The sequence below is a fragment of the Acanthaster planci genome, linkage group LG06 (assembly GCF_054643075.1).
Source record: "Acanthaster planci isolate LZ-2023a linkage group LG06, COTS_SCS, whole genome shotgun sequence".
NCBI classification, from domain to species: domain Eukaryota; kingdom Metazoa; phylum Echinodermata; class Asteroidea; order Valvatida; family Acanthasteridae; genus Acanthaster; species Acanthaster planci.
The window spans coordinates 19,174,295-19,187,878 of record NC_141782.1 but is presented as its reverse complement, the minus strand read 5'-3'; the positions used below and the strand labels follow the sequence as shown (position 1 = coordinate 19,187,878).

At 40.8% G+C, this 13,584-nt stretch overlaps 1 protein-coding gene across 4 annotated transcripts in view; it reads right to left on the bottom strand.

Annotated features, from left to right (window-relative positions):
• LOC110989782 (solute carrier family 12 member 4-like) overlaps positions 1–13,584 on the bottom strand; it is a 34,525-nt gene that overhangs the window by 17,249 nt on the left and 3,692 nt on the right. For 2 of the 4 annotated variants that reach the window (XM_087137744.1, XM_087137745.1), the window contains 6 exons: positions 9,105–9,191; positions 3,607–3,680; positions 3,254–3,370; positions 2,494–2,643; positions 1,884–2,069; positions 356–591 (listed from right to left, as the gene is read on the bottom strand). In XM_087137744.1, the coding sequence (XP_086993870.1) occupies positions 356–591; positions 1,884–2,069; positions 2,494–2,643; positions 3,254–3,370; positions 3,607–3,680; positions 9,105–9,191 (850 nt within the window). The remainder of the gene's footprint in view (positions 1–355; positions 592–1,883; positions 2,070–2,493; positions 2,644–3,253; positions 3,371–3,606; positions 3,681–9,104; positions 9,192–13,584) is intronic. The other 2 variants (XM_022254404.2, XM_022254405.2) reach the window with 1 other exon arrangement.

Below are 13,584 nucleotides of genomic sequence, written 5' to 3'. Positions count from 1 at the left end.
AGTCATCATACACTTTTAGTCTTTTCTTCATTGGAAACAGGCAGAAAATCCCACAGTTCTCACAAAGCAAAGCTAGTTTCTCATTGTTTCAAAAACAAAAAGGAAACTGTAAGTGTAAATGTCTTGTTTAAAACCTTGAAATCGATTTGCCACTGAACATGATTAGACCATGACAGCTGATAATTTCGGGTCTGTTCAGACCAACTTATGCCACCTAAAATGATTACGTAAGTGATATCATCATTTGTAGTACGACTCAGGTAAGAGAACGGGTGGTAAGTGAAATTACGCCATTGCCTAAAAAACATTGGTTGCAGACATCTGCTTGGGTACGGAATGAAAGAAATGCACTCACACGAGGTTATGGGGGGTGAAGTACCCGACATACATGCTGAGAATGGTCAGAAGCACACAGAACAGAAAGAGGAGCGCACACTTGTTGACGTACTTGACGCCCACGAACACCAGCAGGGACAAGACTAACAGGATGCCGGTGCCGTACACCCGCATGTTGTTCAGCATGGCCGAGCTCTGGCTGGCGCCCAGCTCCGAGATGTCACCGAAGAGCGACAAGACGGGGGCGATGTACACCTGTAAGGGGGGTGAGGGTTTTCGTCATTGGCAGATTCTTGTTGCTAACACGAGCAAAGTTGTACAATGACGAGGAAAAACTGGAACCGTGTGAAATCGCAAATGACTGGAATAGTCTTGTTGACCATGTAAAAGAAGTCTCTTGAGGTGGATAAGAGTTTTTTTGACATCAAATCCCACCAATAAGAAACAAGTCCCACCAAAAAAACAATAGAAATACTTCTGGCTAGAGTGTCAACAAAATATAAAAATGCTAATGACAACCCCTCCATGTACGCCCAGAGCTGTGCTCAAATCTCATGGGCCTGGTTTTCTGCAAGTGCATTTCTGCAAGAGCAAGCAAGTAATGCTTCTTTTGTTATCTCTGAGAGAAAATTCGCATTTCTTATGGGTTGGTGGCACATGGACAGATTTTCCCGTCCCAAGTAAATATTCAACTTGTCCTTATTTCATAACCTATTTATTGTTTCAAGACAGTCTCAGCATTTTGATATTTCGGTTTCTCTGAAGCTTTACAGTGTAAATCAAGACTCTATTGCGTATGTGTCCCGCTCTGTGACATGAGTCACGAGACACCGGAGCCAATTTTGCGCAATACGCCTCAAAAAAAAGAATCTTAAACCATGAAAACCAATGGGAACTGTCAACATGTATCACCCACACAATGTCCATTTTCATTAGGATGCAACAACAGGTGATATATCAAAATCAAGAGTGAAGCTTGCTTCAATGCAAACTGAAAGCCATTACTGCAAAAAAGGCCTTACGACTCATTTTCACTGAGCAGATCACATACTTGCTTCATTAGCCCTAACCCTCCAAGGGTGCTTGGCTGGATACCATACCAGACACATCAGTTTGCATTGCTTGTTGAGTTGGCAAGCCAGCCCAGTATAACAAGATCCAACAGGTCAACTCTCCTCAAGGCCAAGCAGCCTGGGAGTCTGTGGCTGCCAGTCACAACAAGATCCAACAGTGGTACTGCTCAATGGGACTAACCCCCACTGTCTTGACAGTGGTGCCTGGTGCTACAGGGTGCACCAGACTTTTTCACCTGATGCACTGTGCTGCGTCTGGCAGGGTTAGGATTAAGGAGCATGACTACCCCCCTTGAGCAGAAGCCCCCTATTGGCTAAACAGAGCCATGTTGGTGGGGAGTGTTAACTTTGTTGGTAGCGATGCGACTGTAACACATGCATTTCATGGTCCAACCAAAGGTGCCTCCATTGCCAGGAAAACTCGGGGCAGTTTAACAGTAAATCCCAGTTTTCCAAGCCACACGGTACACTTACGATGAGGATCTCGATAGCACCCAGGATGTACATGGCCGAGGCAAACGTGGTCCCAAGGTAGAACAGGATGCCCACGGCCCCGCCCCACTCCGGCCCCAGTGCCCTGGAGATCATGAAGTAGGCGCCGCCCGCTGGCACCACCCCGTTGGTTGCGATGGCGCTCATTGAGATGGCGGTCAGCAAGGTCTGCCAAGGAGGGGTAGCACATGGATTTGTTTAGAGAAATGTAAATTGAGCCTACGCAACTGGGCAATTTCAAATAAGATACAGAACAGCTCACCATATTACCCTCCACGCATAACCAACCAGTTGATTTTTCTGATAAACCTAAGAAATTCAAACTTTGAAATCAAGATGGCAGTGCAGTATCATTCAACTCTTCCGAAAGATGACAAAAATTTTACGATTTTTCGAGTTAACTCTGACTGATGCATGTTTGATGTTTGAATCTGATGCCACTTTTGACACTGCCAAGCCAAGTGAGGAAAAATAACTGCTTTCAGTTGTGTCACTAAACTGGCATGCACAGGGGGATTTTAAACAAACTACAGGCACAGGCACCAGCATCAATGAAATCAAGTTGGCAATGAAACATCTTGACAAGACTTACGGTGCAGCAGGATATGAGAACAATGAAGAAACTCTCCAGGGCACCAGCAGTACCCACGATCCAGGACAGACGAATGAAGAGAATGACCCCCAAGATGTTCTGAAGGCAGGGTAGGTAGACACCCATTAGGGTACCCATCTGGGCTCCTTTCTGGGGAGGAAAAAATCAAAACTACCATCAGACAGGATAGATACATGCCAAGCAGGGCACCCATCTACCGGTAAACTCCTCTAGGTAATAGTTATCAGGTCCATATTTTCTTGGAAGTGCTATTTGCAGAAAACACTGCTTAGCCAATTTACTCTCTGTCAAAAATCAACCAGGAGCAGTTGCATGATGTATACATCACATGACACTTTGGCCGGTATTCTACTAAGCAAATAGTTTCAGTGCTTGACGAAATTCAGTCCTTATCTGCTCCACAGAGTTAGGTCCAATATGGCAGGTACATACCCAATGCGGCACATATGCAGATGCTGTAATAATCATAATCACACGGGTATTTGGAGCACATCCATTGGGAACCAATCTTGGCCCATCTACAAAACAGTAACAATTTGTCAGGGCAAGTATATGTACAACGTACGCACCACTGAGGCTCCCGTCTGCATGGGGTATGGAATGCACCTGACTAACTTTTATTTGAATGTGCACAAAACCAAAGTTTCTCAGCATGTGTGCACAGTGGCAGTAACAACTGCAACACCAGTTATCAACTGCATTTTGAGCCGTCTGGTTCCATTTTGCAAATCTGGCTTACCACGGTGGGCCTGTCAGACTTCCGGTCTCCTGGCATCTCAGTGTGCTCCGGTAGGGACTTGTAGTTGGCCAAGGTGTTGAGGAGGGAGGCAATCTTGGGCCTGTGCTCAATCTCTTCCTGCATACCAACAAGGGTAAATATTTACGTGTGCATGTACAGCAGTATGTCTTGACATCAGACATATTAATGGGACACGACTGAGCCCGAGGAAGTCAAACCGATATTGTATGCCTCCAAATGGCTACATACATGTACATGTACTGGCCAAGTAATGGCCAAACAGCACGGCTTCAGAAATTATTCATGGCCGTCTGATCAGGGGTAGTAACAATTCAAGTTGTCTGACTCCTCACCTCATAAAGGGCCAAGTCTTTGAGTCCTCTCTCCTGGTCCATAAACGGTGACAATTCTGCTTTACTGCCATCGCCTTGGAAACCAAAAGGGAACAACAATGGATCAGTATCTCTGCAATGCTACCAATAGTCAACACATACATGTACATGTAGCATATTCTATGCGTTGCCCAGGAAACAGGATGCAAACAAGGCTGATATATGTTTAAGGATTGTAAAGGTACTTACATGTAGGCGAATATTTTGCTTCATTCAGCATATTAAAATACCGTACTGTTATCTATGGAATCCAAGGAACCAGTTCTTTTTACAAGTTTTTTCAAAGTAAAAAAATAAAACATTTGAAACTAAACGTGTACATACATACAAACAAAAAAGAAAAGAAATAGACGAACAAACAAAAAGGGAACTGTTAACTTGTATCAGTGAAGTGTTAGTTACATGTAAGTGTTTATTGTCACTGTTGAGACTACAATAGAAATTGAAAGGAACTATTATTTATTGTAGAAATCAAAGCTAAGCCATCTGGAAGAAAAAAAAGAAAAAGGGAAGAGATTATTCAGAGACGGAACGGAACAAACGCAGCATGTCACACACACAGAGAAAACAATTAAATAGATTGCACCCCCCCCAGAAAAAAAAACACACACACAAATTGTTCAAAAATTATTGTTCACAAATTATTCATTTCGATATTGAACACATTTCAGAGTTGCAGCTGGTGGGTCCCACTGTCACCAAATGGTAAATACAGCGTATAATCCCAACCAGACGGGGAGGAAACTATGGTATAAAAAATTCAACACATGTACATGTACGGTATGTACATGTACATGGCTTCTTTCTCCATGCTCTCGGCAATTCTAGGCTGCCACGGTTCATATTATAAGGTAACCTCACCCTGTCAGGCCTTCAAGAATGAATAAAATGATAAATTGCTAACTGCTGAATGGAATGGTGTCAGGCAATTTTAGAATTCCTATGGGTTCCCAGCATCTCTTGAAATTTTTTTTCCAACTCTGGCATTAAATACTCAAGTTTTATCACAAACATGAATTTACATGCACATGTATTCATTAGAGTAGACACAAACTAATTTGACAGGACATTTTAATTTCATTCTTTCATTGATGCTCTCAACTTCTAAAAGTAAAGAGAGTTACATGCAACTTCATTTTGAATTTCTATTTGGCCGACTCATGAATAGGGTCCAATAAGAAGGTCATGTACCGGTACTCATACCGTACATGTACATGTATTTCTCTCGCACAGGTCCACGTCCTTCCAAATCAACTTTGAGCTGGTCAGGCTGTCTCTTTTTTTTTTCCAGGCAATCTTTTCTTCGCGTCTTGCAGTGCAGTGAACTCAAAAGAACATGCCGCATGCTGTACAGGAGCACGAGTTCTCCGTTAAGAATGGTAATGGGGGATATCAAGAGTCAATCAAGTTACGTTCTGAATCTGTAGTGCTGAAGGTTTTTCCCAAGTTATGGCTTTGCCTCTGTCTCTGGCTTCTCCACCCTAGACTTTGGAGTTTCTGGCTACCCCCCCAAAAAAAATTAAAATTCGCAAAAAGTGCATCCAACTTCATGCTATCAACCAAAAATTTGAAGTACTAGTGCATGTACCAATATTACTATTCAGCATGAACATTCCCAGACAAAAATCTGAGAGGGAATGGAGTCGATAGCTTGAGACTTGGAAAACAAATTTGTACATGTACGTGTTCCTGTCTGATCTCCAACATTAAGAAGTTACGCTCTGAATGTGTAATGAAAATTTGTTCACGTAAATTCAGAGAACATGCTCTTTGTCAAATGTGCCAGTGTGTTTTTGACATCTTAACGCTAACTCTCCTCAATCCTCTAACAGGTGAAGGATTCAGGAGGGTTAGGGTTGATGTGTTCACCTTGCGGTCCAAATGCTTGTATCTGCAGGACTCCAGCAAAGATGGACATTCTGTGTGACTTTTGCCTGTGCAGTGACTTATCCATGTGACTACAGATGCATCCTGACCAGTGACACACATGTACATGTATCGGGAAGGGGGGGGGCTTCTTGCCCCCAACAGATTTTTGAGTAAGGCTTTTGATACATTTTTTTTCCCCCCAACACCATGTTGAATAAGCCCGGGGCTGCTGTTGAATGACCACTGACACCAAGAGCTGGATACATGTACATGTATGCTGCTGATCCTGACACCATTCGACATGGAATGTTGGAACAGTTTTTCCCTTGGCCGTGTCATGATGTACAGGGTTTTAGTTTCCATTCCATACATGTAGTTATCACTCTCATTTTTTTCTACATTTTCACCAAGAGATATTAACTGTATGATATTATGGCAACTTTGATCACTTTGGGGGGGGTAATTTTTTGTAAACACTCCTGTAAATCCCCAGAAAATGGACACACATTGTTTGTTTCGTATCCTTTCTAATGGACGCATACAATCGGGGGTTGGGTGTAAATTCAAAAATTTTGCTCACTGTCAAAATATGCCTTTGGTGACAACTTTCCTGGTTTTTAACTGGTTATCTGGAACCCTGCATTTTGGATACATGTGATTAATGTACCAGCAGGAAATTACCAAATCTGTAGTAACATGGCTTAGTGTGTTACAAATCAACTAAATTGTAAATATGTTTATCATTGGTTCTGTTTTCAACTGCTGTACATGTATGTTGGACTTTGACACACAACACTGAAAATAAATGAAAAATTACAATTAATAACTGGAAATGTACATGCGTGATAACGCATAACCTCCCAATTCTGGTGTTAAGAGCAAGGGAAAAAAGCTGTTTGTCCATTCACAAGAAGGTTGCTCTGTTCTGTTTATGTGGCTTAGACCTTTTGAAGTCAGTTCTTTTAGTGGACCTTATAGTTACCATAGCTACTGGCAATGGATATAACACACATGTAAGAGGGGGTATTGTAAGGTATACATGTACAAGTATATGTATATGTACAAGTACCGGGTACAACATCATTGCCATAAGGCCAATTAGCATGACTGCATTTGGCACAGTGCCAAAAGCTCGCTGCAAGTTTCATTTAAAACATAAACACTGGAAAAAATAAAAACAATGTTCCATGAACATTTACACGTACGTGCTTAATTAAAGTTGAGAAGCAAACACTGCACATGCATACATGCCCTTTATTAACCAGGATTGTGCATGTCTTGAATAAAATACATGTATGCTGAGGGAGGTAAACCGTTCAAAAATTCACAATTCAGACATGTAATGCAGGGATTATTGGCACTGATATTCACTGTCACAATCTTGCACCGATCATGGATGGTGGCGGTCTGGAGCCCTGAACTGTTGAATAATGTACTTGTATGTACTGTAAATGTCAGCAAACCTGCCTACATGTACATTTGCAAGAGTGCGGGGCCAATATGGTACATGCACAGCACATGTACACATAAACTATGGTAATGCATCCGTGCTCAACCTAACCAGCACAAGACTGTGCCTCCTGGCCGACAGGCAGATTAGTGGGTGATGGTATACTTTCCCTCAACCAAGAATAGCAACATCAGCTAGGAAACACTCCTGCATAATGAGACGTGAGCCTCCACACAGAGTGGGGGAAGTCACAGACCGTTGCAATAATTGACAGGATGTGCAAGGGGACAAGGAAGTTTCTAGAAGTACATTTGGCTAGCTTATATTATGACTGAGTCACTCTGGTTTCAGTGATGGTTGCCTAATATTTGTTTACAGGCTTCTCCTTTATATTTCCGGTCCAGTATGATTTTCTTGGAATGAGTCAGTGGCAATACGTCACATTCTTGTTCCTACCATTGTATAATTGCCCTCAATTATCCTCAATGACCATTAAAGCTGTCTACATTTACTTCTCTACTTTTTTGAGTATTATGCTACTTGAGGCGTGTGTGGCAGCAGTGCTGTCAATTGAAAATACAGCGTGTACAGTAGGCTAACAGATATGAAGATAGTGGGTACTTACCGTTATGTCCTATTTCTCTAAACAGGTTGCAGTTGAAATTCCATTTACATATTAAAAATGCAGTCCCTCTTGAAGGATTTTTTCCATCATAATCATTTTCACAAATGAGAAATATGGCAATAGGCCATACACATTTTCATGCAACTATTGGGGTCAGAGTCAATGTTTCATACAACGTCCTGGTACACAGTTTAATTGCAATGTGGCTTTACTGATCTACATGTACATTTACTTTAACTCACCCTTGTCCAAACACCTTGAAGTCCTGCTTTAATGTTTAGTGAGTACTATGAATACAAGTAATTTGGGACTTTCTTTTGGCAAACTCTACTTTCATAAAATAATTTGATGCCCACGGGGTCAAAAGTCAAAGTTCACTGGGCTTGGTTCAAAAGTTTGTGCACTTAATCTGACATTTCCATATGGAGATACCAGTTCAGGTGTTTAAAGTTACAGAGAGAACTTGACATGCCCAAGTTCAACGACCTGTGACTTACACACTACATGTACATGACCCCAAACACCAAAATGCTGGTGTGGAAGTTTTCTCATACATGTAAGACCCAATAATTTCAGCAAATTTCAAGAAACTCTGTGAGACTGACCCCAGGAAGTGTTTGATCTGACACAGAATGACCCATTTGTATTAAAGGAGAGGAATTTCTGCCGTCTCTCATTTTTATCACATTTCTGGGTAAATAATAGTAATTATTAATAGTACTGGCGTACTGGTCTACTAGTATCTGTGCAGACCCATTAGGACTTTGGCCTTATAATATTGTTTTCTACATCAGGGGTTTCATGGCTACAGCTTTGATATTTGACACTGATCCTGGATCGAATGTCACACTGAATTTTGATGTCGGTCTTGTTCATGATCATTGGTCTGATACTTTTGGTCATTGTGATTCTGTTAAATTATTCCGCTAAATACCACGGAAACTGCAACCCCTCTCCACAAAAGTTACCAGTACAAAAAAGAACCTTTTTAGCAACACCTATGTACATGCACATACATGTACATGTATGTCCAGTGCTGGTGTTGCTGGTTCATCTTGTGAGAGGGCGCTTTGAAAAAGATGTCCTGCAAAAATTCACCCACTGTAACAGTGAAGAGCCTGGCAACTGCAATGCTGGTGTTGTAAACATGGTCTGTCCATTGTACCGTAAGAGCCCCTTGTACAGCCCAGTGACTCTTTAAACGATATTCAAACCCTCCTGACATGCCTGATGTGCTGCAGTGATCATCCATACCGGTAGCTACAAAGAGGCCAATTCCTGGCATCCCTTACATGTCATGCATGTAGTCTTCAGTGCAGGCTCAAAATTGGGCAGCAAAACATTCATAGACGCAAGTGGGCACAACCAGCAATGCTACATGTACATGTAGTGTAACGTAATTTAAGCAGAGCAGTGGCACATTCAATGCCATGCAAGGCAACCTCGCAGATGCTGTAGCAGCGTCATGCCAAAGAAAACAATTTGCAAGGTTTAGACAAGGGCAATAATTCTCACGTCTGAGCACAAATGTGGGTTTGTAACGGTTTGGTAGGTGAAGGGATGGGATGTGAACTGCTTGCTTTACACGCTGGGAGACTGAGGCTGCATGAGAAAGGTCAAAACAGTTCAGTTAGTTCAAGTACATGTACAAAACCAAAAAAGAAAAAATCAAAGCAAAAAACAAAAACAAATAAGGCTTCCCTAAAAAAATAAATAATTACTTTTAATAAGCAATTTCCTTTTTCGAAGATTCGTTAATTTTTGTCCAAAACTGAAGTACATGTACATGTATGACAGGACAAACCGATGTAATTTAATACATGTACACTGTACATTACAAGTGGTGAAATCACCTGAAGCTTCACACACAGTACTGAGATAATATGTCACTGTAAACATACAGGTTAGCTTTAAGAAATACATGAGATTTGAAAGGGTATTGGTGTTTGTACACTCCAAAGAGATGTTCAATTCCAACAGTCCATTGCAACTGTTTGCGCCCCCAGTCACGCCCATACACACATGCACTCAAAGATCAAAACTATCAACACAAACCGTCCAGCACCCATTGTGCATTCCTCCACACACAATTAAACCAAAGATTACACAAGAAATTCAGCATTCCAAAGACCAAACGTTGACTGAACAAAAATATACATGCACATGTACTGGTAAGTTGAGGACCCAGGAATGTTTGGAAGGAGCCAGCAACGGTCATAATTCCATAATGTACCAGTAAAGAAATGTACACTTGCAAATCTGTTCAACATTTTTTCCTTGTTACATTATCTAGCCTTTCTAGGTAGTCTTGAGTAATGCAGTGCGCACGTAGATATTGCTTCAATGGCTTGATCTTCTAGAATGGGTACATGTACTTTTCATTATGAATTATACCTTTTGAACATCTCATTTAAACAAGTTTATTCCCACATGCAAGGCTCCAATCATACACAAACTTGACCCCTCTATGTAAATAGGGCACTATTCCTTGATTGGCAAATGTACACCACAGTGTACTACTCATATGCTAGTAATAATCATTCTTTTATTTACTGGTAACATGTTTAAGAATGGGTAATGGTTACATGTTATCAAAATACACATCTCTCCAGAATAAGAGCACATTTGCATGTTGTTCAAAATGTCACTTTTCTGTTATCAACAAACAAAAATGTGCATTTTCTTGGTACATGTACAGTGTACATACACGTACAAGTACATATGTACATGAACCAGTACAGACCTTTAGATGTACAAATTTCAAAATTTTTCTTGAATGAAGCATTGATGAATATTGTGGTAAAATATAAGACAATGAACGTGTCATAAACACGACAACATATTTTGCATTTTTTCTCTCTTGTTTTTCGTTTTGGTGTCTTGTAACAAGTGCACCAATGATTGGAGACATGCTTCAATGCTTTCCCTCCTTGTGAAGCCTTGGGGAAACTGTGCTTCTCGCTTATTTGTTTACTTTAAAAGGACTTGGTGTAGACAAACTGGTCCCAATAGCAATGTCCAGTAATTGTTTGATCAGACATCCTGCTGTAAAAACCTGCAGAAAGTCTCCAGCCTGGCCAATCCATAACCCTATTGATCACTTCCTACAGTGCCAGTACATGTACATGTACAATGTATACACTGTGTTGCTACAATCCAAGAAGATAAAGTACACGTGTACATTGTACATGATTCAAGGAGTACCGGTACATGTACATGTACTGTAGATGTACAAGAACCTGCCTGGGTTTGGTTTAAACCTGCAATGATTACATGTACATGTACAATGTTAGGGATGGGACATTTACACGTTTAAATGAAAAAAGTTCCAAATCTGTTTACGGATTTTCCCAAAAGTTTTAACGAAACCGCACCTTGACAGAGGTCTGACGTTTTGATCAACACAATCTGGTGTTGATTTTTTTATTGCAAACACTACCTGTTACATGCTGTTTTTTTCCCCTTTTGGCATCCATGTATATTGTACATGTAGTTTTGGAGAAAAAACAGAGCGGATTCTAAAACAATAAACACTGCTTGTTTTAAATGGCCCAACATCACTCTACATCTTTGAATAGGTTTAGACCACATGCATTGTTGAACTACTGGTAATTTTGCATACCCGGTACGTGAAAACACTGAGGCAGGTGGCGGCAGCCTTTGTAAAGTGTTGGCTAAACATTAAAACAGTATGGCAAAGTTTTTGTAAACATTTTTCAAATTAAATGTAAATTCCCACCTTTATACTCCCATACATGTACATGTATGTAGCACAAATGTTACAAACAAGCTAATTTGATATCATGTGCATAATCTACATGTACATGTATGTATGTACATGTAACCCTAACCCTCCTCAATCTTACAAAATCCTTCAAGCGGTTTTGGAGGACTTTGGAAGATTGAGGATGAATGGCAAAAGTGCAAGGCTGATTGCGAAGGATGCCACGAGTGAAGGTCGTGTGTTAGACTTTGTGTTGTTTTTGCTTAGTCAAGCACAAATTCAGCCCGATATTTCTTGAATCAACTGCACTGCTCAAGAATGCCATTCGCACTCTGCCTCAACATGACAGGAATTGCCGCAGGATTTTAAAAGATTGAGGCAGTTGGCGCTCCTCCAAGAAAATTTTAAAGACATTTTGGAGGATTGAGGATGGTTCTTAGTAAAAAGGCCTAAGGGTTAGTTATAAAGGTACAGAGTCATTATTTTTGCTTGAACCTATAACCTGACAATTAGACATAATAAAACGGATATAATACAACTGTACATGTGAAAAAAAGTAAAAAAAAAAAGAAGCAAAGTCAAAGGGTTAGTAAACTCCACCACCAAGGTCTGCTACTCAAGTTTCACTGAAGGTTAGAATGGACAATCCCATGCAAACTTGGCAGACAAGCGAGCTCCACTGCCTTGGTGAAGCGTACACATTGTTCACTTCAACACACTATACACACTTGGGTGTGTGAGCCAGTACATCTGGCTCCTCCACATTATCAAAGCAAAATTTTAGTACCTACCGGTATGCGCTGTTTTCCATGCAAGCTTTCTACTCTGGGTTCCCGATTTAGTGTTGTTGTCAGAAATAGAATCATTGCAAAAAGACTGATGGGACCAGCCTTAAAGTTCAAATGACAATGTCATTGAAGTTCTACGTGGCCAGGCACAAACTTGGCAATTTTTTAATTAAGGAGCGCAACGACATGTACGTGTACACGCAACTTAACATGTAAAGTCCTTTTATCCGAATCCGAGGTACATGTACTCCTGGTACTTCCAGGATTTCATTGATCACTGACAGCAGGAAATACCCACAGACTGTGCAGTGCCAAACATATGGAAACTGAAGTTCTTATCAGTAGGCAGTCTAGTCCGATTGTAATTTGTCATATGGGAGAGCCCTCAGTTAGTCCTAACATACAGCCAATGCGAACAGTAACCAAAAGTTAGTGCTTGGACATATCACAGGGCGGTGCAAAACCTGTATTTGCTGCTCTGTGCACACATGTAGTCAATTGCGAGAGCCTCCAGATGTAACTGTTCCTTCACTAATCCACCCAATTTAAAGTCAGTGGACTGGGAGGGGCTTGCTTCAGGGCCCAATTGCTAATAAATAGGGCATCTAGAAAAGCCGGCTGGCATGCAAGGTACATGTAAGCTATGGCTTAAGAGCAATGAAGTTTTACCAAAATGTACCAGAATGACATGCATTTGATGAGAAATCATCAAAAAGTTCAACTTCATTAGTGTCTCCGCACCTACCCATTCTGTTTTTTTAAAAAAACATGTGATTAAAGTTCACCTACCGTAAAAAACATGCCATCGGAATTGAAAACAACCTATTTTACATACATGTACAGTGTACACCTTTCTTTAACAAAGTAATGCCCCAAGCAGTAACCATTTCGCAGATTTAATCTTACATGTATATTGGTTAACATTGAACGGAAAAGAAGGAACAGACACCTCATGCCATGTTAGTGGACTAACAGTGTGACATCACTGGTTCTCTGCAGGCTCTAATCTACAGAAGCGCAGACTCACATCACAAAATGCACGATTACCAGCAAAACCTGGGCCTGCAGACTACAGGCAAGGAGGTCTCTTTGTAAAACATGTCCGTGTTTTTGTATGGAATGCTGTATTCAAGGCATTGGAGGTTCCATAAGGACACAAGGCTTGAAAATTGTTCATGTAAAAAGTAAACTTCCAAAAGTTTGTGTTACCGTTAAGTACAGTACATGAACAGAAGTGTAATAAATCAAGGAATGTACACAATATATGTACATGCTTTGACTACATACATGTACATGTATACCAGTATTTCTTGTATGACATCAAAAAAATTCCACTTCTAATAAAGATCTTACAATATTGACCAAACTTGCTGAACGAGGTTTTAGTTTCTGGAACCATAATTAGGAAAAGGAATCACTGACTCGTTGAGATTGGTTTCTCTCAGTTACACAACACACCTACATGTACATGTAACAGTCACAA